The 24702-nt window shown below is 49.7% G+C and overlaps 1 protein-coding gene across 1 annotated transcript; it reads right to left on the bottom strand.

The window, feature by feature from the left end:
* Positions 1 to 1722: 1722 nt before the first annotated feature.
* On the bottom strand, positions 1723 to 24241 carry LOC120391955. Its single transcript, XM_039516221.1, has 7 exons — positions 24235 to 24241; positions 23914 to 24009; positions 16960 to 17090; positions 14138 to 14405; positions 4692 to 4873; positions 4010 to 4068; positions 1723 to 1897 (listed from the first exon to the last, which is right to left on the bottom strand). Exons 1-7 carry the CDS (start codon positions 24239 to 24241, stop codon positions 1744 to 1746), a joined length of 897 nt encoding a protein of 298 aa, XP_039372155.1. The 3' UTR covers positions 1723 to 1743.
* Positions 24242 to 24702: the final 461 nt, after the last annotated feature.

Raw genomic sequence — 24702 nt, 5'->3', positions numbered from 1 at the left:
AGGCAGTGTCGGCGAGGCTTTATACTTGGGGGGGTGAGGAGGTGAGTGGCGAGTCAGTGGCTGGAGGGGGGCATCCATTTTCAGTATTTTAATTTTTGGTACTGCTGTGTGCAGTAATATGGGAGAGGGGTTTCGGCGGGGCCAAGGAGGTTCGGCCCTCAGCTGTTTTCTTTGGAGTAATATGGCCCTCGCCGCTTTACGCGTTGTGCAGGCCTGGACTAGATGATCAGAATGGTTCCTTCTGGCCTTAAAACGTCACAGCAGGTGGCTGGGGGACGTACAGGTTCAGGGAATTGCCCAGGCCGCCTCTGCAAGCTGCTCTGCCTTCATCACAGAGGCTGCACTTTAGCTTGACGGAGGAAGTGGTGGAAGGGTTAAAATGATGGGAGAACACTGGACTGTTCTCTTCAACCACCTGGAGTCAGCCAACAACTCTGCTGAAGGACCCTCCTGAGTTTGCTCTCACCCCTGGCTGCAATGTTGGGCAGCTCCTTACACCTTCAGTCATCTCCCCAGTGGAAGTGACTAAGCAGCAGCTGGCAGCCTGGTCTCCTCTCCTTACAGCCCCGGGACAGGCTCTCACAGGGCTGGCATGGGCAGAGTGGTTCTCCTCGCACCTCTCATTTCCCCACATCACAGACTAGACTGACTGACCTGAAATTGAATCCTCTCATGGCCAGGCAGTTTGTGGGGTGCCTGGCCCATCTGAGCCCCGTGCTGGGCTGCACTGTACAGGGGATTAAGGTTTAATGGGATTAGGATAATGTCAAAGTCTCCTTTGAAAATCTGTGTCTATAATTTATTCTAATCCAATGTAACAAGAGTGAGAGGGCTCCTAATTATCCAGAATACACAGGGACTAATTACAAGCAATTCGAGTAGCTTTTAGTTAATTGGCAGAAGGAAACTATTCAGATTCTTTCCTTCTTCTGCACATTTCCCCATTGCCAGGGCCAGAGCTGTTTGTAATACAGAACAGTGCGGGGCTGGGACTGCTCAGATCCTACACACCGAGAACAGCCTCTGCTCCAACACATTCCCCTGGCTCCCCTCCTCCATTCCTACTGCCTCCCCAGTCCTGCTCCTTTTACATCCTCCACTGCTGCTCCCTCTCCCCCAATTCCTCCTTCCTCTGCCTGCCTCCTCCACTCCCCGGGTCTGTGTGTGTTATGGGGCATTATCCATGTTGTCTCATTTCAAGCATATTTTGTAGGTGAGTGTATCTTTGTAAAAACGAAAGGATGACAAAGGTGCTGGATCCTGGTGGGGTCAGTCCTGGGAAGGCCCCCTAGCTGCGCAGCTGAACTGTCTCTCGGCTGTAATGCACGTTGCCTGTTTTCACAGGACACGCAGACAGGTGTGTTTGACATGCAATTGTTCACACAGAACAGGCGAGAGAAGAACACTGAGGCACATCAAAGCCCATCTTTAGCCTGTTTAGGTTCTGGCTCTTACAAGGCCATATTCTGGCTTTGAATACACATGGGCTCCCACTGGAGTCCTTAGGAGCTGTAAATGCTCCCCAGACACAGACTATGGCCCACAGTGTTTATTAAAAAGCTGCAAAACATTCTGGAGGTAGTTAATTTCCACACAACCACTGTTTAAAATACCTTTAATTTATAAAATAGCCTTCTCTCATTTACATATAGTACAGACAGTCTGGCAGAGGGTGGGCACGGCATTTGCATTCCCCTCCATGTGCTCTCCCTGGAAGCTCCAATCCCTCCCTCCCCCAAGTCTCTAATAACTCCCACATTTACACTTCTGGATGGCGAAGACAGTGCGGATGTTGCCACTGCGGCTCTTGAATGTGTGTGTGTCGTACTGGTGAGGGACACAATGGCTGGAGGCACCTTCCGCCCAAACCAGGCATTTCTCTCCATTCTGCGAATCCCTGCAGTTAAAAAACAAACGCACTGACTACCCAGATGCAGAGAAGATGTAGCACTCTCAGTCTGCCCAGGGATCTGGGTTCATAGCTCACGTCCTGTCACAAAGCTGGGCTCACAACTCATGACTGGTCTCTGAAGCAAGCCTGGGTTCACAATTATTATTTGTATTGTGGTATTACCTAATAGTAATGCCCAGCTCTCATATAGAGCTTTTCATCAGTGGATCTCACAGCCAGTTACAAGGGAAGTATCATTTCCCCACATTTTACAGATGGGGAAACTGAGGCACAGAGCAGTGCATTGACTGGCTCAAGGTCACTCAGCAGACTAATAGCAGATTCAGGAATAGAACCAAGTCTTCTGAGTCCCAGTCTAGTGCTTTGCCCACTAGGCTACACTGTCTCTCTGCCTAGGAGCCCCCGTCATGGACCAGGACCCTATTGTGCTAGGTGCTGTACAAACACAGGAAAAAAAGGATGGTTCCCACCCCAAAGAGCTTACAGTCTGCAGCATGTAAAGAGACACTACAGGGAGGACAAAGCAATAGTAACAGTACCAAGAAACTATTTTTAAACACCCAGAGGAAGCATTAGCAAACTGCACAGAAGACTCTAGACAGTGGGGGTGGAGTTCTAGGCTTTGTCTGGGTGGGTGAGGTTTGGGAAATGGGCAGTGGTGTTGCTTGTTTTGAGGTTTGGTGCAATCAGAACTTGTCTGAGGATGAGAACAGCTGTCTTTCACTGCCTGTTGACATGTATTTGGTTACAGTTTGTTTTAGTTTTACACCATGCCTAGGGAGTTCTGAAAGGCACAAACGGAAACAAATAAGCAACAATAAATAAACGATCCCCGTTTTACAGATGGCGAAACTGAGGCACAGAAAGATGAAATGGCTCAACCAAGGCCCCTGTGAGAGAGCATCAAACAGAATCTAAATTGGCAGATGCTCCAAGCCCATCTTTCCACTTCTGGGTTGAGAGCAGCCTAACCAACAGGTGAGTTTGCAGCATGTCAAAAAGATGATCAAATCCAGGCTCTGGCACAGAAAGGGAGAAAGTGAATTTGAAAACCAGACTGTCAACAAAAACACCCTGTTACCAGCCCCCTCTCATTTAAACCAGCTGTAGATTTGGGATATCTGCAGACTAGGGACATCTATGGAGAGCAGTGGAAGGGGGAAATATTCCACAGGGAGGGCACGTCACCCTGCTGTGACTTCTATGGGCAGAGAAGGCAATTTCGGCCACAGATATCAGGGCCGTCTTTCCATCACTGCCATAGTGTCTGCAATCAGATCCTGGCTAGCTTTGGTGTCCAACAAGAAGGATGTTGATAAATTGGAGAGTGTTCAGAGAAGAGTCACGAGAACAATTAAAGGATCAGAAAACCTGCCTTATAGTGTTAGTCTCAAGGAGAAAGGTAGAACATGGAAATTGAAGCTAGGCAAATTCAGACTGAAAATAAGGTGTATATTTTCAATGGTGAGAGTAAATAACCACTGGAACAATTTATCAAGGATCGTGGTGGATTCTCCGTCACTGACAATTTTTAAATCAAGACTGGATGTTTTGCTAAATGATCTGATCTAGGAATTATTTGGGGGAAGTTCTGTGGCCTGTGCATTTGGCTGTCTGATAGAACAAGAAAGCTTGCAAGTTCTTTGTCCAGGTTCTTATAGTGCACCCGCTGCTGTAGCAACAGTGTCCAAGTTATAAAACTCGCACTTGGATTGCCATCTTCAGAGTCAATGCTTGATTTCCTTTGCTCGAATCTCATGACATTACCAGAAATAACAATGTGGGATGTGAATTTACGAAAGACAAGTGAACTGAATGCAAAATATATTGGTGCAGTTACCCTACCAAACTCTGAGACACTGGAGCCCAACAATGGTAATACAGGACTAGCTGGCAACTGAATGAAAATGACAGACCCCTTGGAGGCAGCTTGGATGCTGACTTTACACTCATTCAGTTGCATTTAGGTCAATGGAGATACACGGATATAAGTTTGTGCAGAATTTGTCCTTCATCCTGTAGGGAATCTGCATGTTTAGAGGATTGTAGCTAACCCTCCTGTAAGGGGAGGGGCTGTGTGTGAACAGCTGTGCTTACCTAAGCAGGCAGTGATTCCCTGAGGTGCAGCTCCCCAAGCACCGTCCCACATCAATTTCCTGAAAAGATTTGCAAAACAAAGACATGAAAATCACTTGCAAGGCCCTGCCGATAAACGCCCAAAGGGACACAGCATTCCAGCTACTTGGCAGTAAGTCCTGCTTGTGGAGCAGTGCTGCGTCCTGATCCTGGCTACATGCAAGGGGTTATTTTAACCCATCTTTAACTGACGGACAGTACTAAGTCCGGTAAAGGATGCAGCTTTCATTGGGTCAGAGGTACTTTAAAGATAAAGTCACATTAAACATTTCACTGAATTTTTTTGCCCAAGAAAATAAAACGTATTGCTTTATAACTGAGTTTGGGAAATAAGACCTGGGCAATACACAGATATTGTACTGGTGTAACTATTTCAATTAGATGTGTGACTTTTTAAAGAAGTAATTATACCAGTATAACCCATAGTGTGGGTCCACTTATGCTGGTATAAATTTGCTTATACCAATATAACCTATTGCCCTTAACTGTATAGGAATAGCCATACTGGTATAGAGCATCCTTAAGGCCGTTTAATGTGCATCCACACAAGAGTGGGAATTGTATGGCTTATAGTTAAAGCAATACAACTTTCGTGTTTGGACAAACCCTAAGACTCTTTTAGAGCCGCATGCAATTGACTAACCTTCAGTCGCTCTTCTCTGTCCCCAGCAGAGTTGTGTATGATTTCATAATAATATTCCACATAGGAAACTCGATAGCAGGTTTCTTTCATTTCACAGTTTTCCAGAGTTTGAACCACCTCAACACCATTTGGGCTTTTGATCAGAACACCATCAAACTTTGTAGGTGCACAGAAGAGTCCGCCTGAAAGAGAATGAGAGTTTAATTTAATTTAGGGCCCAGTCCTGAGGCCATTGCATGTGCAGCATTCCTGCTGAGCATCTTCAACATGAGTTCTATGTACAGAGAAGCTGCAGGATCAGGCCTGAATCATGCAAAGTACAACATGGAGAGTGCTCACTTTCTAGGTGAGGTGCTGGTCTCTCAGTTAGCAAGCCCTGGGCACGCTTTTTGCCAACTCAAGCCACTGTTTTGATTTTTATGTTGCTCTCTTGGTGATTTCACTGCGTGTGGCAGTGATATTGTGCTAGATGCAGACATCATGCACCCAACAGACAGGCCCTTCTCCAAGGGCCAAAGTCCAACCTTCGAAATCAGTTCGAGTTATGTCTGAGGAAGAGCTGCAAGACTTAGACCCAATGAATATTTAATAATTTTTTTTAAAATAATATATTAACGGCCGAGCTACCAGCAGGTCTAGGGAGGAAGAGAATTTACTTTTACATCGTACAGGAAGCCAAAGCCCTTTGCAAAGGAAAGGATTGTCCTCAGAGCTACTTTGAGGAGTTGGGTAGCATAGTAGCATATTGTGATGTTTGATTTTTCTGGATTGCCTTTTGGATTTGATTAGCTCGTCTCCTCATGACCCCCTGCCTGAGCTGGCAGACATCACTTTGATGTCACATCTGCTTCACACTTTCACTTTGGATCTTAGTGTTGAACACTTCCTGCCCTTCCATGAGTTTTCACTCTTATTTTCACAAAGGTCTGACAGACACTGGCTCATTGAGGTGATGAACGTTCTCTGATGTTCCTCCATTGCACAGCATTATGGTTTATGAGCTGTACATTTTCATGCAGTGTTTTTGATAACAGCCAAGGGCTGACATCTATTCCAGACAATTGATGAAGGGAGTCAATATATAAATGTCTGGAAACTGATAAAGGACATGTGTTATTGGCGTGATCATTACGGGGATTCAAGAGGGCTCAGTATTCGATGGGCTCCGTGCTGTGACCTACACTGTTGAACCCTTTCATCAGCACTCTGGTTCAGTGGCTTTTAAAAGTTACTGTGGATTCACTTCTTATACTAAAGCTTCTCCCATGGGCTCTTAGCCATCCAGCCTCCCAATCCTGATCCCATCCCTGCTTTGAGGCAAGTATAGGGCCAGACAATGGCTAGCCCCAGTAAACTGGGGAGGAGAAGATTGCTCCTTGAGACAGACAATCCAAAGGGATGGGGTAAAGGTGGGACCATGGCCCACACCAGCCAGTAGAACTGATGCAGTTCTATACATACTAAATCCTATTAAAGGGCATGACATCCCCCTCTCTGGTTTTCCAAGCATTGCAATCCTCGAATCCATCCGCCAAACAAGATCTGTGGTTTCAAAGCCACAATGTAGCCTATAATGCTGGGCTGTGTGCAAAGACAATATATTCAGCCAGGAATCCAGTCTGGTCTATGTAACCACTCTAAGAAGCCAAGATGATACTGAACTTATTAACGGGGTCAGCCACTAGGCTACACCTCCCCTTCTGTCTTGGCGCCCTGGTGTGGCACTTCATTCATATTGGTACTGACTCTCCCCTTGTCCCTCTGCAGCTGGGCACTGCCTTCCTGCATGTCTCCTACTCATCCAGTTCTGGTGTCCAAAAAACTGATCACACTGAATTTACCCCAAAGAGAGACCCAGAGCTGCCACAGGGAAACGGGGTGAAGAGGTCGTTGTTTCAGTTTAGTTCATGCAAAACCACAACATCAGCAATTCAAACCCTAGGTGAGTTCCGGAGTGGGCTAGAGCCAGCAGAAAGAATCATCACTCACAGAAAACCAACATATTCTTCATTATTAGAAGCAGCTTTGCAAACCACCTGGCAGCGCTCTGTGGAAAACAGCACAAGAACCACTGTCCTAGACGGAGGTGTAAATTCAACAATGGTCCAGTTTGCAGATGATGCCAGCACTGGATGGGGAGCAAACAACCAGGACAGAAATAAACTACAAAATGTCCCGAAGGGATTAGCACAGGAGATTGAGACAAGGTGAGATTCAGCACTAATAGCAGGAAGTCCTATGTACAAGGAGTGGAAATACAATGGAGAGATTGAAAGCAGGACCTTGGAGTGCCGGGTCATTGGCTCACACACTGGTTTCCTCATCCTGAGTGTGGCTACTGTGCTATGAAATAACCTTCATCAGCAACAACATTCTTCAAGCAAACTATAATTTTTTAAAATAACAAAGTGACTGACTTGAAGTGTACAGACACAGTCTGTCCAATATGGCGCTTCGTTAATGCATTAGTTGAGCATAAGGACAGATGTTCGTCTCTAACCTTCTCAGACCCCTTTCTCCAGTGAGGTAGGTAAATAAGGATGAAGATCCCTGTTTTACAGGTGGAGGAGGGTGGCTAGGTGATACAGCAAATAAGAATCAGACCCAGGAGTCAAACCCTAGTTCTCTGGCTTGCAGGTGGAGCTCCCCCAGCCCTTCAAGCAAGTCATTCAGCCTTTGTGACTGCTGTAAAGAGGGTGTGAGAATACTTTGTGCTTTTCCAGCTGTGCATCTCCAGGCACTTGACAACACAGGAAAGGTGTCATTGGCCTAAATGTTCGAAACTGCCTAGTGATCAGGTGCCCAGCAGCAGATGCCTGGAAGGGGCCAGACTTCCAGAGGGTGAGTGCTCAGCACTGTCTGGAAACTGGGCTCCCTCAAGGTGTCTCAATTTGGGCATCCCAAATCACTGGTTATTTTTGAAAATTGAGAACTGTTGGTGGATTTTCAAATCTGCCTCCAGGATTCTGAGGCCAAATTCATCCAATGGGAACTGGGTGTCCACATCCTTTGTGCAACTTTGAAAATCTCATCCCAGCCATTATTGTCACTTTACAGATGGGAGACAGAGAAAGGGAAGCGATTTGAGCTGACATGGGAAGTCAGAGGCCGAGCCAGGAACGGAACCAGATCTCCGGAGTCCCACCCCCGGGCTTTAACCACTATATCCTTCCTCACATACCCCGCTGTCTCCTGTGTGGGAACAAAAGATATTTTAAGTAGAGAGACTCTGCTACACTCAGTCTCCCACATCCCATTCCCCCAACAACATATGGAATATCCTGAGGGAAAGAAAAGCCTCCACTGAGCTTGGAGACATAGGGCCTAATTCTTCCAGCCCTTACACCTGTGCAATTTGCATATACAATACTTCCACTCACTGTAGTGCTGCATTATTTAGTTCTTGGTTGGCTGTGTCCTCCTACCAGATCACACACATGCTGTACTGCTGGAGGAGGCCAAACACGCTACGCACGCCCTCTCTGTTCAAGGACTCTGAACAGCACGCACAGTTCACATCCAGAGGTCCCTGTGTTTCTTGTTATTATGCCATTGGCTTTGGACCAGATTTTTAAAGGCATTTAGGCATTGCTGAACTCAGCATTGCAGTGCCTAGCTGATTTAGGAGCCTAAGCAAGCCTGTGGGATTTAGGCACAAAAGGAATTTAGCCTATGATGTTTAGGCACTTAGGAATCTAAATCCCATTTGCAGTTAATAGGATTTAGGCCCCCTAAGTTCCTAAATCACTTTTCAAAATGAGATTTAGGCTCCTAAATTAGCTAGGCATTACAATGCTGAGTGCAGCAATGCCAATATACCTTTACAAACCTGGGCCTTTCTCTTCTAAGGGCTTGTCTACACTACGCAGTGTGTGTAAACGTTCTCTGTCGGTATTTTGTCAGCACTTTTCCAGCCCCACAAGTGGCGGTAGCTTTGCCGGCAGGAGAGCCGCGTTCACACTGCCTCTTGCGTTAGCAAAACTTTTGTCTTTCACTGGGGGGCTTTTTTAAATACCTGTGAAAGAGAAAAGTTTTGTCGACAACGTCACAGTGTAGACAAGCCCTTAGGTCTTGTCTCTCTGGACTTATTTCTGTGCTGCTGCTGTTTGCATATCCCATGCTTGGCGAGTGGGTCTTTGTCCCTCTCTAGTGGCAAGTCCGCATAAGATATTTATTAGTAGAGCTAATCAAAAACCTTCTGATGGAAGAGTTTTTCCTCAGAAAAGACCGATTTGACAAAACTGAAAGGTTTCATGGAATCCTATCAATTTCAACACAATTTTCAACAGGAAGTTATTGTAATAATTTGTTTAGACTTTATCATTTCAACTTATATGCTATATTAGGTGATAAGTTATGACAGAAAAGTCAAAACGATAAAGTTCAAATGAAACTTTTCAACCTCATTGAAATGAAATGTTTCAAGAAAATAGTTTTGATGTCTCTGAAACATTTTTTGCAACTTTTGTTTTATGGTAAATTTTGAAAATTCAACTTTTCATTCCAAGTGAGGATGAAAGGAAATTTTGAAATGTTAGAATTTCCTGCAGAATGGAAATTCTGTTTCCTGAAGAGCTCTGCTCATGTGTCTGCTACTGCTCACAGCGGCTGGACCTGATTGTTGAAGTCCTGAAGCAGAAACTCAGGTTTTTTAGCACTGAAGGTTACAAGTTCAAAGCTGGATGTCACTCCAGGTAAAGTATCAGGCCCGCCGACAGGGGGCGCAAAGGAGCAACTGCCCAGGGCCTTGGAAGATTTAAAAGGGCCCAGGGCCCCTTGCTTCCTCTGCAGTTGTGGCGGTGGCTGGGAGCCCTGGGCCCTTTTAAATCGCAGGGCCCACTCTGCAGAAGTGGCAGTGGCTGCTCTGTGCTGCCTCTGCAAGGAAACGCCTCCTTTCTGCCGTGGGAACCAGCGCCACGCAGGTAGGGCTGGATGGGGCCCCGGGGGATGGGACCGCTCTGTGCTCCCAAGCTTCAGGTGTTGTGCCCCCTAGGACTGTTCTGGGAGGGGGGATCCCTGCTCTGCACTGGCTCAGCAGGGCCAGTGAGTGCGGCCGGGGGCCAGGTCATGGGGAGTGGGTCTGTGGGGGGGTCTTGGCTGTGAGGGGGTGGAGGACACTGGGCATTGGGGAGTGTTGTGTGTTCTGTAGTGCTAGACAGTGGGGTTGTTGGGGAGTGCAGTGCAGTGGGGGCGGCCTGTGTGTGTTAGGGTGCTGGGCAGTGGGGGGGTCTGTGTAGGGTGTCAGGCAGTTGGGGTACGGCTGTGTGGGGTGCTGGGCAGTGGGGGGGTCTGTGTAGGGTGCCAGGCAGTTGGGGTAGGGCTGTGTGGGGTGCTGGGCAGTGCGGGGTCTGTGCAGGGTGCCAGGCAGTAGGGGTAGGGCGGTGTGGTGTGCTGGGCAGTGGGGGGGTCTGTGTAGGGTGCCAGGCAGTTGGGGTAGGGCTGTGTGGGGTGCTGGGCAGTGGGGGGTCTGTGTGGGGTGCCAGGCAGTTGGGGTAGGGCTGTGTGAGGTGCTGGGCAGTGGGGGGTCTGTGCAGTGTGCCAGGCAGTTGGGGTAGGGCTGTGTGGGGTGCTGGGCAGTGGGGTCTGTGTGGAGTGCCAGGCAGTTGGGGTAGGGCTGTGTGGGGTGCTGGGGAGTGGGGGGTCTGTGTGGAGTGCCAGGCAGTTGGGGTAGGGCGGGGTGGGGTTCTGGGCCGTGGGGGGTCTGTGCGGGGTGCCAGGCAGTTGGGGTAGGGCTGTGTGGGGTGCTGGGCAGTGGGGGGTCTGTGTGGAGTGCCAGGCAGTTGGGGTAGGGCTGTGTGGGGTGCTGGGAGTGGGGTCTGTGTGGAGTGCCAGGCAGTTGGGGTAGGGCTGTGTGGGGTGCTGGGCAGTGGGGTCTGTGTGGAGTGCCAGGCAGTTGGGGTAGGGCTGTGTGGGGTGCTGGGGTGGGGTCTGTGTGGAGTGCCAGGCAGTTGGGGTAGGGCTGTGTGGGGTGCTGGGCAGTGGGGTCTGTGCAGGGTGCCAGGCAGTTGGGGTAGGGCTGTGTGGGGTGCTGGGCAGTGGGGGGTCTGTGTGGAGTGCCAGGCAGTTGGGGTAGGGCTGTGTGGGGTGCTGGGAGTGGGGTCTGTGTGGAGTGCCAGGCAGTTGGGGTAGGGCTGTGTGGGGTGCTGGGGTGGGGTCTGTGCAGGGTGCCAGGCAGTCTAGGGCTGTGTGGGGTGCTGGGCAGTGGGGGGTCTGTGTGGAGTGCCAGGCAGTTGGGGTAGGGCTGTGTGGGGTGCTGGGCAGTGGGGGGTCTGTGCAGGGTGCCAGGCAGTTGGGGTAGGGCTGTGTGGGGTGCTGGGCAGTGGGGGGTCTGTGTGGAGTGCCAGGCAGTTGGGGTAGGGCTGTGTGGGGTGCTGGGGAGTGGGGGGTCTGTGTGGAGTGCCAGGCAGTTGGGGTAGGGCTGTGTGGGGTGCTGGGCAGTGGGGGGTCTGTGCAGGGTGCCAGGCAGTTGGGGTAGGGCTGTGTGGGGTGCTGGGCAGTGGGGGGTCTGTGCGGAGTGCCAGGCAGTTGGGGTAGGGCTGTGTGAAGTGCTGGGCAGTGGGGGGTCTGGGTGGAGTGCCAGGCAGTTGGGGGAGGGCGGTGTGGGGTGCTGGGCAGTGGGGGGTCTGTGTGGAGTGCCAGGCAGTTGGGGGAGGGCTGTGTGGGGTGCTGGGCAGTGGGGGGGGTCGGGGTGGGGTGCCAGGCAGTTGGGGTAGGGCTGTGTGGGGTGCTGGGCAGTGGGGGGTCTGTGCGGAGTGCCAGGCAGTTGGGGTAGGGCTGTGTGGGGTGCTGGGCAGTGGGGGGGTCTGTGTGGGGTGCCAGGCAGTTGGGGTAGGGCTGTGTGGGGTGCTGTGTAGTGGTGGTGGTGGGGCTGTGGGGAAGGGCATCGGGTAGTGCAGGGTGGGGGAGATCTGAGTATGTTGGGGTGCTGGGCAGTGGGGGGGTCTGTGCAGGGTGCCAGGCAGTTGGGGTAGGGCTGTGTGGGGTGCTGGGCAGTGGGGGGTCTGTGCGGGGTGCCAGGCAGTTGGGGTAGGGCTGTGTGGGGCGCTGGGCAGTGGGGGGTCTGTGTGGAGTGCCAGGCAGTTGGGGTAGGGCTGTGTGGGGTGCTGGGCAGTGTGGGGTCTGTGTGGAGTGCTGTGTAGTTGTGGTGGTGGGGCTGTGGGGAAGGGCATTGGGTAGTGCAGGGTGGGGGAGATCTGAGTGTGTGGGGTGCTGGGCAGTGGGGGGGTCTGTGTGGGGTGCCAGGCAGTTGGGGTGAGGCTGTAGGTGGTCTGGGGGAGGCTGGGCATAGGTAGTTGGGGGGTGTTGGGTGAGGGGGCTCTCTGGCACGGCGTGGGCCCGCCCCAGAGGGGAATGGACATGCTGGCCGGTTTGTAAATACTGCCCTGCACTGGGCTGGGCAAAGCAGGGCCTCCCCCTCCATGCCCTGCCCCATTGCCCCTGGCCGGCTTCTCACTCCAGGTACTGACCTCCCCGCACCATGCTCCATTGCCCCATGGGGGCCCACAAATATGTTGGGTGCCAGGTCCACGAAAAGTTAATCCAGCCCTGGCTCCTAGGCGCGCGCAGGGTGGTACCGGCAGCGGGGAAGGCAGCCGGGCGGGCACATCCCTTTCTAGGGGGCCCATTGACCATTCTGCCCTGGGGCCTGGAATTGCTGTCCGCAGGCCTGTAAAGTATGATGTAAACTGCACCCCTTTTATTTCACTGTGATGTTAACTTTGAAACCTAACTAGCAACTGTTTCACTGCTGATTGCTCTAGCAGGATCATTCACCTACTGTGCTCATCCCTCAATCGCAAACCAGCCTCTAACTATGTCAACACCGCACTTCCAGTAAAACTTTTGTCACTCAGGGATGTGAAAAAAAACACCCCGACCGACAAAAGTTTTAATGATGAAAAGCACCTATGTGGACAGCGCTTCATTGGCAGGAGATGCTCTGCCAGCGACGAAGCTACCGCCCCTCGTTGGAGGTGGTTTTATTTTGTCGCCGGGAGAGCTCTCTCCCAGTGACAAAGAGCGGCTACACTGCAGACCTTGCAACGGCGCGGCTGCAGTGACGCGGCTGCCCCGTTGTAAGGTGTGCAGGGTAGATACAGCCTGAGTCCCTTCTCAGGCACCATGAACCCCATTGGTCGTAACCTCTATCCCCCTTGGATCCGCCTCCCCCAAGTAACGTTCTGCATTTTGAATCCGAATCCTTCCTGTGTCGTCAAACATCACTTACGGCACAAAGTCACTTTAATTCTGGAATAACTGTGTGCTCACAAAACAGGCTAATTATTCCAAAATAAATTCTAGAACAGAATGTCTCCACCGCCAGTTATTTCAGAAGAGTTTATTCCACAATAGCTCTCCTGGCCAATTTCGCCAGGTAGACAAGCCCCTAGGATTGTTTATCTCTTTTCTGCAGCTCTAAAGTGAGGGTTTCCAGGATCTTTTCCACAGTAATCTTCACTCCCATATACTTACACCTGACCATTGCTCCATTTAGTGCATATTTCCCAGACAAGTTCATTGCTACTATTCCAATTATTTGGTATTTGTCTCCAGTTAAATGCATTAGTCACCTACTGCCCACTCCTTTGCAAGCTGGGTGCACTGTTCATCACTGTTTGCTCAGCCTCCACTTTCAATATCGTCTGCAAACTTAGGCTTTGTCTACACTAGCACTTTTGTTGATAAAACTTTTGTCTGTCAGGAAAAAAACATGCCCCAACCAACATAGGTTTCACTGAAAAAAGTGCCAGTGCGGACAGTGCTATGTCGGTGGGAGATGCTTTCCTGCCAAAAGAGTACTGCTGCTTGTAGGGGGTGGTTTAGTTATGCCGGCAGGAGAGCTCTCTCCTGTCGGGCATAGAGTGGCTACCTGGGAGACCTTGCAGCAGTGCCGCTGTGCACTCACTGTAATGTCTCATCTGGTGGGTGGCCCCTCTACCCGTTCAGCGTCCCGTTAGCCCGCTGGGCCTGCAGGCACTCCATGTAAATTATCTTCAGGTGAAAGGTGCATAGCGTTATCAGTCCTCACATCCGCAGAAAATTATCCTCAAACCCATTTTACAGAAGAGGGCATTCAGGCACAGATTGGTCAAGTGGTTGCACTACAGTTCAACAGCAGAGGTGGGACTTGAACCCAGGTTTCCTCAGCATCAAGCCCCAAACCTAATCCATACACTCTGCTGCCTCAGTGCAAGGTGCATTAAATTCCAGATCATATGAACTACCCTCCTGTTTAACCAAGAGTCAGACATGGCTTTAAGTAGGATAAGGGAGTTTTTTAGATTTCACCTGGCGTGCTCAGGTTGCAATAGTAGCATTTGAGGTGCTGATCCCAGCCCTGAGATATGACGAGGAGTAACCCCTTCCCCGTGTTCACCTCCTCAGCTCATCTCCTCTCGCCCACCCCAAGAGATGAGGAGGGAAAAGTTCCTCCTCTTTTTCCATACCTCTTGCATGGGCTGGACTGGAGCACTTTCCAACATCTACCGTGAACTCCAGCGGGGTGTCCGGAAAGTAGGTTTTCAGGGATGGCAGCCGGAGACACTCCTCTGGGCTTGCATTACACTGGCAGGCCTCAATCACTTCCACTTCCTGAACCCCTTCAAACAGCAGCACCCGCTCCATGTGAATTCTAGTGGGTTCACAATGGGAATCCAAAGGGCAGGAACGTTCTGCTCCAGTCGACAGAGGCTGCTCCATCTGCCTATCCTGCAACTGCACAGAACAGGCACAAGGTAACAGGTATATTTAAAAAAGGGGGGAGGGAGCAAAGAGGACCTGGGTAATTATAGACCAGTCAGTCTAACTTCAATACCTGGAGAGATACTGGAACAAATTATTAAACAATCAATTTGTAGCACCTAGAGGATAATAGGGTTATAAGGCGTAGTCAGCATGGAGATGTCACGAACAGGTCATACCAAACCAACCTATTTTTCTTTGTCAGGGTTACTGGTCTAGAAGATGGGGTGAAGTTGTAGACATGATTTGCCTTGACATTACTAAGGCTTTTGACACATTCTCCCATGACATACTGATAAGCAAAGTAGGGAAATGTGGGTCTAGATTAAATTACTGTAAAATGGATGCAAAACTGGTTGAAAAACCATACTCGTGCAGCTCCCTGCCCTGCCCCACCCCCCCTGCTCCAGCTTACCTCCACCTCTGCCTCCTCCGCGAGCGCACCACCGCATTCTGCTTCTCCCCCCTCGCTCCCAGCACTTGCACCGCGAAACAGCTGATTCGCGGGGCAGGGAGGGAGGGGGAAGGAGGAGGAATGCTGCGCGCTGGGGCAGAGGCGGGGCTGGGGCGGGGATTTGGGGAAGGGATCCAATAGGGGCAGGGAGGGGGCGGAGTTTGGGCGGGACTTTGGGGGTGGGGTTGGAATGGGGGCAGGGCCAGGGGCAGGGAAAGGGGCGGGGGGGGGGCGCGGGCACCCAGTGGCGCCGGAGGAAGTTGGCACCTATGGTTAGCAATGGTTCACTGTCAAACTGGGGGCACGTATCTAGCGCTGTCCTGTAGGGCTGTGTCCTAGTCCAAGTACTAGGCAATACTTTCATTAATGACTTGGAAAGTGGAGTGGAAAATATGCTTCTGAATACTGCCCCTCCCTCTATAGGAATAACTGTCCTGGTACAGATCACATTTATACCAGGGTAACTGTGTCCCCTTTAAGGGCTTGTACTGTTTTATTTATACTGACATAGTTAAAAGGCTGCAATTTTTGGGTATAGACAAGTCCTTAACAGCACAGGCTCTTGTTAGTTTGTTAATTAATTAGGGTTCTTTGTCTTGGTTATTTTATACACAGGGAGGGAAAGTATCCCCACGAAGGATCTGCTGTGAGAGCCCCGCTGGCCAAGCAGAGAGAGGCTAACACCACAACAGATAATCTGATTCTGTGGCTGACAATTTTACTGACTCAGACAGGAAAATGCATTTGGCCTCTTCCCACCTGTGCAAACTGACAAGCTCAGGAAAGAAGTTTTTAATTACTGGGACCTAGTGTAGAGCAGATGTGGGTTAAAGTACCAGCACCAGTGTGAGGCTGCAAGGATCGGGGGGATGTTAAGTGATCCCAAAGCAGGGCCATAGCCACAGGTGGGCCTCAGTGGGCCATGGCCCACCCAGATCGGAGCCAGAGTCCCCTGAATCCACAGGCTGAGACTCCTGAGCCTGTCTCGGTGTCCGTCAGCCCGGCCGTGTTCCTCTCCTACCGGCGCCGCACGCTGCTGCCCCAGTCTCCAGCCCCAGGGTTAGCCCCGCCGGGGTGTGCGTGTGCGTGTGCCTCGTGGGGGCGGGTCTAGTGCTGGGGCCAGAGACCAGGGAAGCAACGCGCCACGCCAGTAGGAGAGGGATGCGCCATGTGGCCAGGCTGATGGACACAGGGCTGGGGTCAGGAGGGGCGGGCAGAGCTCGAGCCCTGGCATGGCCTCCCCACCCCCGCCTGTCCCCCCTCCCAGGGCACTGGATCCCTCCTGCCCCCTCTCCCAGGGCCCCCCTGCCCTCCTCGCCCCCTGTCATTGCTGGGGCCCACACACTTTTCCTGTCCTAGCTATGCCACTGTCCCAAAGTCCATCAAACACCATCTAGTCAAGATATTATAATGTAGGAAACACTGCAGAATCATCGAAATATAGGCCTGGAAGCAGCATTGCCAACCCAACTGTTCAAAAATCGTGAGTCAGGCTCACCAAAAATCATGAGATTGGCTTTACAATCACGAGATTATGTACAAATAATAGATTTGCTGCTCTTTTGATTTGCCTTCTGCTTTTTGAGCCTGTAGGCTGCACTGGGGTCACATTTTGAAGCTTCCTCCTCAGCCACGAGGGCCAGAAACGTAGTTTTCTTTAGGAACGAAGGCTGAAATCATCACATACCACTTGACTCCTGGGACCGGGGCTTTAAGGAAAACAATAATTCTCATGAGAGTTGGCAATGCTGTTTCTAGTCCAGTCCCCTGCACTGAGGCAGGACAAATCCCTGACAAGTGTTTGTCTAACCTGCGTATCTCCATCTCCAACTGAGCTCTGGCTGTTTCTCTCACAGCAGGTGTCTGACACCCAAGGAGAATTAGTTTCCTTTCCTGTAACTCAGTTATCTCACTTGTTTGTCGACTGGCAGGACAATATGTTAGATGAACAGTTTAGTATATTTCAGGAGATCTACTTAGGAGCATATAGAAAAACCACAATGCATGAGCTACTTCTGGATGTAACTACTTCCATTGTGGGGATAGCAAAACACGGAGATGCACATTTCTCACCTTTTTAGTTCTAAGGAAGTCCAGCATAGAGGAATGTTTGGGAAATCCAGACTGATGGGAGTTTATCCTTTGGGATAAACAGTGGGACCTGCACATCCCAACATCCAGACTTACAGGACTGCCAGAGATGTCTGTGAACAGAGGAAAGATGGAATCAGAATCCCCACAGAATGCGGAAATTATTGCTATCTATTAGTTGTATTGTGCTAGTGCCTGGGAGCCCCAGCCATGGATCAGGCCCGGATTGTGCTAGGTGCTGTACAAACGCAGAACAAAAAGATGATCCATGCCTCAAAGAACTGACAAACGGAAAGAAACCTCTGCTGCAGACGATTGCTAATTCTGCAAAGAACAAACACACCAGATCCACAAATGTAACGTGGTCATTTATTTTGACTGTGGTTCCTGGTGATATATTTTGTAAATTCGCTCTAGCATATTTTACAAAAAGCAATAAGATCTCAGTAATAGGAAATCACATGACAATGTCTCTGCCATCTAGTTTTTAAAGAAGGAGGTAGATCACCAGTGCTTTGGTGAGAATCACTAAGTCTGCATATTAGCAAAGGGAGAATGTGAGAAGTTCTATTGTGGTTGAATTATTTAACCAAGATAGTAGGAGTGTCTGGGTAAACTCTCTAATTCATGGGCAAATAGAGCATTCAAGCTGGTCCTCACACCACCTGAGGAAGTCTCACACACTCAAGTTGGGCATTTCATGTCTGTGAAACACCAGTGATTATCAGCTAATAATTGTTTCCCCTAGAAATACTTCAGAAAATTGGCTAGTTTTCTCCAGCAGCTTTGTCTATATTCAAAGTTGCTTCAGTTTCATTGTATATTGGTTTAAAAATCAATCTCAATTAAATCAGTGCGTGGACATTTTTACTTTAGTTTAGATTAAATCTGTTCCCAGTTGATTTAGGCTGAACCACACTGAGCCTGCTTTAAACCAAACTAAGTGTTCGCATAGAAGTTTACACCAGTTTAAAATCACACAATTAGGCCATGACTACACTAGCATTTGTGTCAGCAGAACTGTCGCTCAGGGGTGTGAAAAAAACACTCCTATGAGCGACGTAAGTTTTGCCATTGTAAGCACTCGTGGGCATAGCACTATGTTGGCAAGAGAGCATCTCATTGAGCTGGTTTTAGTCTATCGATGGGAGAGCTCTCTCCCATCAGCATAACATGCTACACGAGCACTCCTTCAGCTGTGCATCAGCACTGTACAGCTTGTAAGTGTTGGCAGGGCCTTAGTTAAACCGCTGCAACTTTCTCCTGCAGACAAGGCCTTGTGTGGACACTTAGGCTATGTCTGCACTACAGACCTGAGCCGGCAGGAGACAGCTCTCCTGCGAGCAGAATAAAACCACCTCCAATGAACAGCAGTAGCTGTGTCAGCAGGAGAGCATCTCCACACCAGCACTTCTGTCAGTGAAACTTACGTCAGTCAGGGATGTGTTTTTTTCACACCCGTGACTGATAAAAGTTTTACCGACAAAAGTGCTAGTGTAGACATAGCCTTAGTTCAGTTTAAACCAGGTTTATATCAATTCAGTTTAATTTGATAAGGAATCTACTTAAACTAAATTGATACACTCTAGGTTTAAATTGAATTAAGAGCATCCACACTGTGTCTTTCATCACTTTAACTCAATTGGTTTAAAATCACACCTTTGGTTAAACTGGTGCAAGTTTGAATACAGACAAGGCCTCACTACAGAAAGCCTGGTGCTACCTCTAAATGAGTCACTAATATGAATGTATTCTTAGGTAAGGTAATAATTGGAGATATACCAATCTCCTAGAACTAGAAGGGACCTCGGAAGGTCATCGAGTCCAGCCCCCTGCCTTCACTAGCAGGACCAATTTTTGTCCCAGAACCCTAAGTTGCCCCTTCAAGGATTGAACTCACAACCCTGGGTTTAGCAGACCAATGCTCAAACCACTGAACTATCCCTCCACCATGTCTTCACAAGCATGACAGCATAATAAGACAATTGAAATGACTGAGGCTTTCTGAGGCATTTCACACGTGTCTGTAATCATGAGGGCTATATAAAAGCCGCATGCTTAGCAGAGCAAAAGGGAGCAGGCAAAAACCTTCTCCAGAGCTGTCCATATAAGCTACAGAAGGACATACTCTGCTTGTTGCTCCTAGACTTCTCTGTGCTGTCAAAATGTAGAGGGGGGTTGGGAACTATCATCTACTCTATTCCCTTTCCCCCCATTCCTTTGCCATGAAAACTTCAGAAAGTGCCTGCCACAGCTCCAAACTCCAAGCCATAGCAGAAAGTTTGTCTCAACGTGGATGTGATACTACTATGCACTTTTTTCAGAGGAGCAGCCATGTTAGTCTGTATCCTCAAAAAGAGCAGGAGTACTTGTGGCACCTTAGGGCTTGGCTACACTTACAAGTTGCAGCGCTGGTGGAGGCTTTCCAGCGCTGCAATTAACACCAGCGCTGCAACTCCTGGTTGCAGCGCTGGCTGGAGTGCAGCGCTGGTGACACCAGCGCTGCTCAGCAGGTGTGGACACTCACCAGCGCTTTACCTGTCCTCCAGGGAATAAGGAGCTATCCCAGAATTCCTGTTCAGCCACTCTGCACATCAGTTTGCACTCTACTGCTCTTGCCTCAGGTGACCCGCCCTTTAAATGCCCCGGGAAATTTAAAAATCTCCTTCCTGTTTGCTGCAGCCAGGTGTGGAGTGCAATCAGTTAATCAGTTACAGGTTACAGGTAACCATGCCTCCCATGGAGCACAGGTGCAGGACCTCATCAGTGTTTGGGGTGAGGCGTCTGTTCAATATCTTTGAGCAGATATCAAGGGACATGCTGGATAGGGGCCATCAACCGCACTACAATGCAGGGTGAAAGTTAAAGAGCTGCGGAGTGCCTATTACAAAGCCCGAGAGAATCGCAGATATCCGCCCCACGACCTGCCGGAGATGGACAACATACTTGGGGTGACCCACTGCCAATCCCAGGGTAACGATGGACACTTCTGAGCAGGCTGGGGACAGGAGGAGGAGGAGGCTGCGTGAAGCTCCTGGGATGGGGAAGAAACCGCAGATTCCTGGAGGCATGCAGCCAGGAGCTCTTCTCAAGCCAGGAGGAAAGTACTGTCGCAGCAGCAGCCAGCAGTTGCAGAAGGACAAGCAGAGTTATTTTCTGGGTGGACATGGTTCTGGAGAGGCAGGGGGGTTATGGATGCATGCAGGGCAGCGTCTAGATGTGGAAGAGCCCGTGGATGTGGTCTGTCACGTCGCGGTACTCTGCTTCAGTTATCTCAGCAAAAGCTTCATCCAGGGTTTATAGGCAGAGCCACTGTGTCCCTTGTCCCAGTGACGGTGCGCCACTCTTCGGCCAGGGGACCATTTCTGAACACAGGCACGCCGCATAGGGTCCGGGGCGAATCACATTGCTCTAAAAGAGCCCCGCTGTTCCCTAGTGACTGAAACATCTTCCAGGATTAAGTCCTGTGAAAAATGTTGGGAGACTCTTTAGTGAAGAGATAGGAGATAAGATCACCCCTGCATCTGCATCTTCACTCAACCCCTCTAGCACTCCAGATTACTCACTCACCATTTCGTGGCTTCTGTTGTGTTTTCCTTTTGGGATAAAGAATGCAAGTGAGAACTTGCAAGTGAGAACTCCTCAGTGTAACAATTCATGTCTGGAGATAGTGGATACAATGCTGCCCGTGTTAAATGTTGTCATTTCTGTGTGTACAGTGACCTTGACTGGACTGCCCAGATGTTCAACATCACAGAGGCTTCAAAATTTGAGAAAAATCCCGAAAGAGCAAAGAGGACATGCTGAAAACTGTTCTTCAGCACTCTGCTACAGAGAGAAAAGAATTGAAGGAGTGGCGAGAGAAAGAAAGCAGGACCGCAAGAGAAATGCAGTGGCCAAGAGGAAAAGCACATCCTGGAGCGGAGTCTATAGAGTCACTCGTTGCCATGCAAGCAGAGCACTACCGTGCTACTCCCCACCCGCCCGTCCTTTGTGCCTTGTGCCCCAATGTCAGCTCCAACCACCTTTCCCCAGCATCCAGGCTCTTACCACCACCAGCTGCCTCCAACACCTGCCCAACCAGCCCTGATACCTACCACCACCCTTACCCTCTGCATTCAACCCCATCACCATGCAGTATATGCACCCTGAAGTGCAGGATTCATTAAACAGCAATCCAGACATGGCATATGCAAACTTGTGACTGTACAGTTCACCAACCCACACCCTTGCCCTCTTGTGTTAATGAAATGTTGTGTGTCTGTCTGTCTGTCAAGGAAGTTTTTTTCTTTTCAATAAAACAATTCTTGGCTTTGAAAACAGTCTTTATTATAGCAGATAGTAAAAGACACCTTAGCCCAGTAAAGAAAGAGGCACTGCAAATCATATTATTATTATGGATAATAGAATAACAGTGTAAGCAGTGCAATTCACTCCCATGCAAGGCAGCAAACATTACTGTTGGCTTTCAGCCTCAAATTCTTCCCTCAAGGCATCCCTAATCCTTGAAGCCCTGTGCTGGGCCTCTCTATTAGCCCTGCTCTCTGGCTGTGCATATTCAGCCTCCAGGACTTGAACCTCGGTGGTCCATGCCTCACTGAATGTTTCACCCTTCCCTTCACAAATATTATGGAGGGTACAGCAAGCGCTTTAACCGCGGGATGCTGCTTTCCCCAAGTCTAGCTTCCCATACAAACATCTCCAGCGAGCCTTTAAACGCCCAAAGCACACTCCACAGTCATTCTGCACCGGCTCAGCCTGTAGTTGAACCGGTCCTTGCTCCTGTCAAGCTTCCCTGTATAGGGTTTCATGAGCCAAGGCAGTAAGGATCACAGTGGGCATTTCGACATCCCCTACTGTGATCTTCCTGTCTGGGAAAAAGTCCCTGCCTGCATCTTCCTGAACAGGCCACTGTTCCGAAAGATCGTGCATCATGCACCTTCCAGGCCAGCCTGTGTAAATGTCAATGTGATCCACAAGCGCCTGGAGAACCATAGAGAAATACCCCACGATTAACGTACTCTGATGCCAGGTGGGGCCAGAATAGGAATATTCCATCTATCGCTCCACAGTTAGAAACCCATTTGTGCAAAGCCATCCACAATGTCCTGCACGCTCCCAGAGTCACGGTCTTTCTTAGCAGGATGCGATTAATTGCCTTGCAAACTTGCATCAAAAGCGATTCCCACGGTCGACTTTCCCACACCAAACTGGTTCCCGACCGACCGGTAGCTGTCTGGATTTGCCATCTTCCAGATTGCAATAGCCACCCGCTTTTCACCGTCAGGGCAGCTCTCAATCTTGTGTCCTTGCGCCGCAGAGTGGGGGGCTCAGCACACAGTCCCATGAAAGTGGCTTTTCTCATACGAAAGTTCTGCAGCCACTGCTCGTCATCCCAGACTTCCATGACGATGTGATCCCACCACTCAGTGCTTGTTTCCCGAGCCCAAAAGCGCGTTCAACGGTGCTGAGCATTTCCGTGAATCTAGTGTCACACGCGCAGACAAATCCATATTGATATCATCGTCGGACTCCTCACTGTCACTTTGGAGCTGAAGGAATAGCTCGACTGCCAAACGTGTTGTGCTGGTGACACTCATCAGCAGAGTCCTCAGCAGATCGGGCTCCATTTGCCACAGAAATCGCGATTCACAGAGAGTAACAGAAAGACACTCACAATGGCGCCAAACGCTGCCGGAATGAATGCTGGGATGTGAAGCGATGCACCACGGGGCGCTGGCAAACAGGAAGCGGAATGACCCGCACACTTCCTTCCCCTTCCCACAATACTCAGCGCCAAAGGTGTTCTGTGGGATAGCTGCCCACAATGCACCTCTCAATACAGCGCTGGAAAGTGCTGCAAGTGTGGCCACACTGCAGCGCTGGTAGCTGTCAGTGTGGCCACACTCCAGCGCTGGCCCTTACACAGCTGCATGAGCAGCGCTGTAACTCCCAGCGCTGCAACTTGTAAGTGTAGCCAAGCCCTTAGAGACTAACAAATTTATTTAAGCATAAGCTTTCGTGGGCTACAGCTCACTTCATCAGATACAACTGTATCATCAGTATGAATATAGTGAACTGACATATTTCCTAATTTACACTTACCATAAAAAAAAGCTGCACATTGGTCCAAAAAAAGATGTTACCTCACCCAACTTGTTTCTCTAATAGCCTGGGACCAACACAGCTTCAACTACACAGCACTCCCAAGATTACTCCTGACAGGGGCGGCTCTAGCAATTTCGCCGCCCCAAGCACGGCCGCGGGGGGCGCTCTGGCAGTCGCCGGTCCCGCGGCTCCGGTGAACCTCCTGCAGACGTGCCTGCGGAGGGTCCGCTGGTCCCGCGGTTCCGGTGGAGCATCCGCAGGCACGCCTGTGGGAGGTCCACCGGAGCCGCCTGCCGCCCTCCCGGCGACCGGCGGAGCGCCCCCTGCAGCATGCCGCCCCAAGCACGCGCTTGGCGTGCTGGGGCCTGGAGCCGGCCCTGACTCCTGACAATCAAGTCGTTCTGATACAATACACCTCTGAGCTAATGCAACTTTGAAAGAATGCAAACATTTGTCTTGAGAGCAAGTTCAATACATTTGGTACAGAAAATAAAACTTGTTTTGTTCAGGAGAATGTATGGACCAATTAACTAATCTTCCCACTAATATTTTGTGAAATGTGCTTTTAGTACCTGGTTATGTAAGTGAGCAGTAGCATTAGCCTTTTAAGGATCTTGCTAGGAGTGCAGCATCCCAGAGGTTGATTAGGCAGCATGGGGTGTCACCATTACATTTACTTACTTCAGCCCGTAGCTCTTTGGGAATAAAATGACAGTGAAGTCTTCTGAGCATCCATAGAATGTCCAGAGGGATATTGATGATGGAACATGAGGGGGAATGTTTAAAGGAATCAGGCTTCTCAGAGCCTAAAAGGAGAAATTTGCTTACCGTGCCCAATATAGGTGGAATGGCTCTGCCTCCTGCAGCAGCCCCTCTCTGCAAACAAGTTTCTTCCTTCACTCTTCCTGCTGATGGCTCCTGCACCTGCACTCACAAAACATAAAGCTCATATGTTCACCAGCTTACAGCTTGAGCTGCCTTCCTTCTTTAGCTGGAAGGGGAGTTTGAGCTCCAGGCAGAAGGCACACAGGCCTCATTTCTTTAACTTTATGATTTTGATTTAAGGAATAAGCAGGATCAAAGTAGTTAAAAATGGAACTGACCCATTAAATCTCCAAGACTACTCCATGGCAAGGATAGACTGTGTACACGCCATCATTAATTACCATTAATTAAGTTCTTGATTCAGCCATCCCCATTCTCACTTTACTCAGCGTGGCAGAATCATGTCCCCGCTTATTGCAGATGTCTGACAATCACCTCAGCACTGTATAGAAGAGGGAGCAGACAAGTAGAGATGCTCCAGTTCTCCAATAAAGGACGAACTGGATATTAAAATAATTTTACACTTGACCTTAGCACATTCACAAGTCCTTTACTCCTTAAAATCAGCACACAGAGCCGTAAAAACCATAGGAGGAAAAGAGAAATGAGACTTACTGACAAGGCTGGGAATACAGAAAAGGCCACTGAGAAGCACAGTCGCCAGTGAAAGATCCCTCATAGCTGCACCCTTGGAGACACTGAATTGTCTCCAGTATTCCTATCTCCGATATTTATAGTAGAGCTCCCTTAGCAGGGGAGAAGGCGCTTGCAACAGAGACAAATGGGTCTGTA

The sequence above is a fragment of the Mauremys reevesii genome, linkage group 26, assembly GCF_016161935.1.
Source record: "Mauremys reevesii isolate NIE-2019 linkage group 26, ASM1616193v1, whole genome shotgun sequence".
NCBI classification, from domain to species: domain Eukaryota; kingdom Metazoa; phylum Chordata; order Testudines; family Geoemydidae; genus Mauremys; species Mauremys reevesii.
Note: the sequence above shows the minus strand (reverse complement) of the source record. Positions and strands in the feature narration are given on the sequence as shown.

Coding starts and splice junctions, on each gene's coding strand:
- LOC120391955 (XM_039516221.1), bottom strand. Junction 4,874..14,137: donor CAGTCCAGCCCATGCAAGAG/GTATGGAAAAAG, acceptor ATTCTCTTTCAG/GCGGACTCTTCTGTGCACCT. Junction 1,898..4,009: donor GGGAATCACTGCCTGCTTAG/GTAAGCACAGCT, acceptor TTTTAACTGCAG/GGATTCGCAGAATGGAGAGA.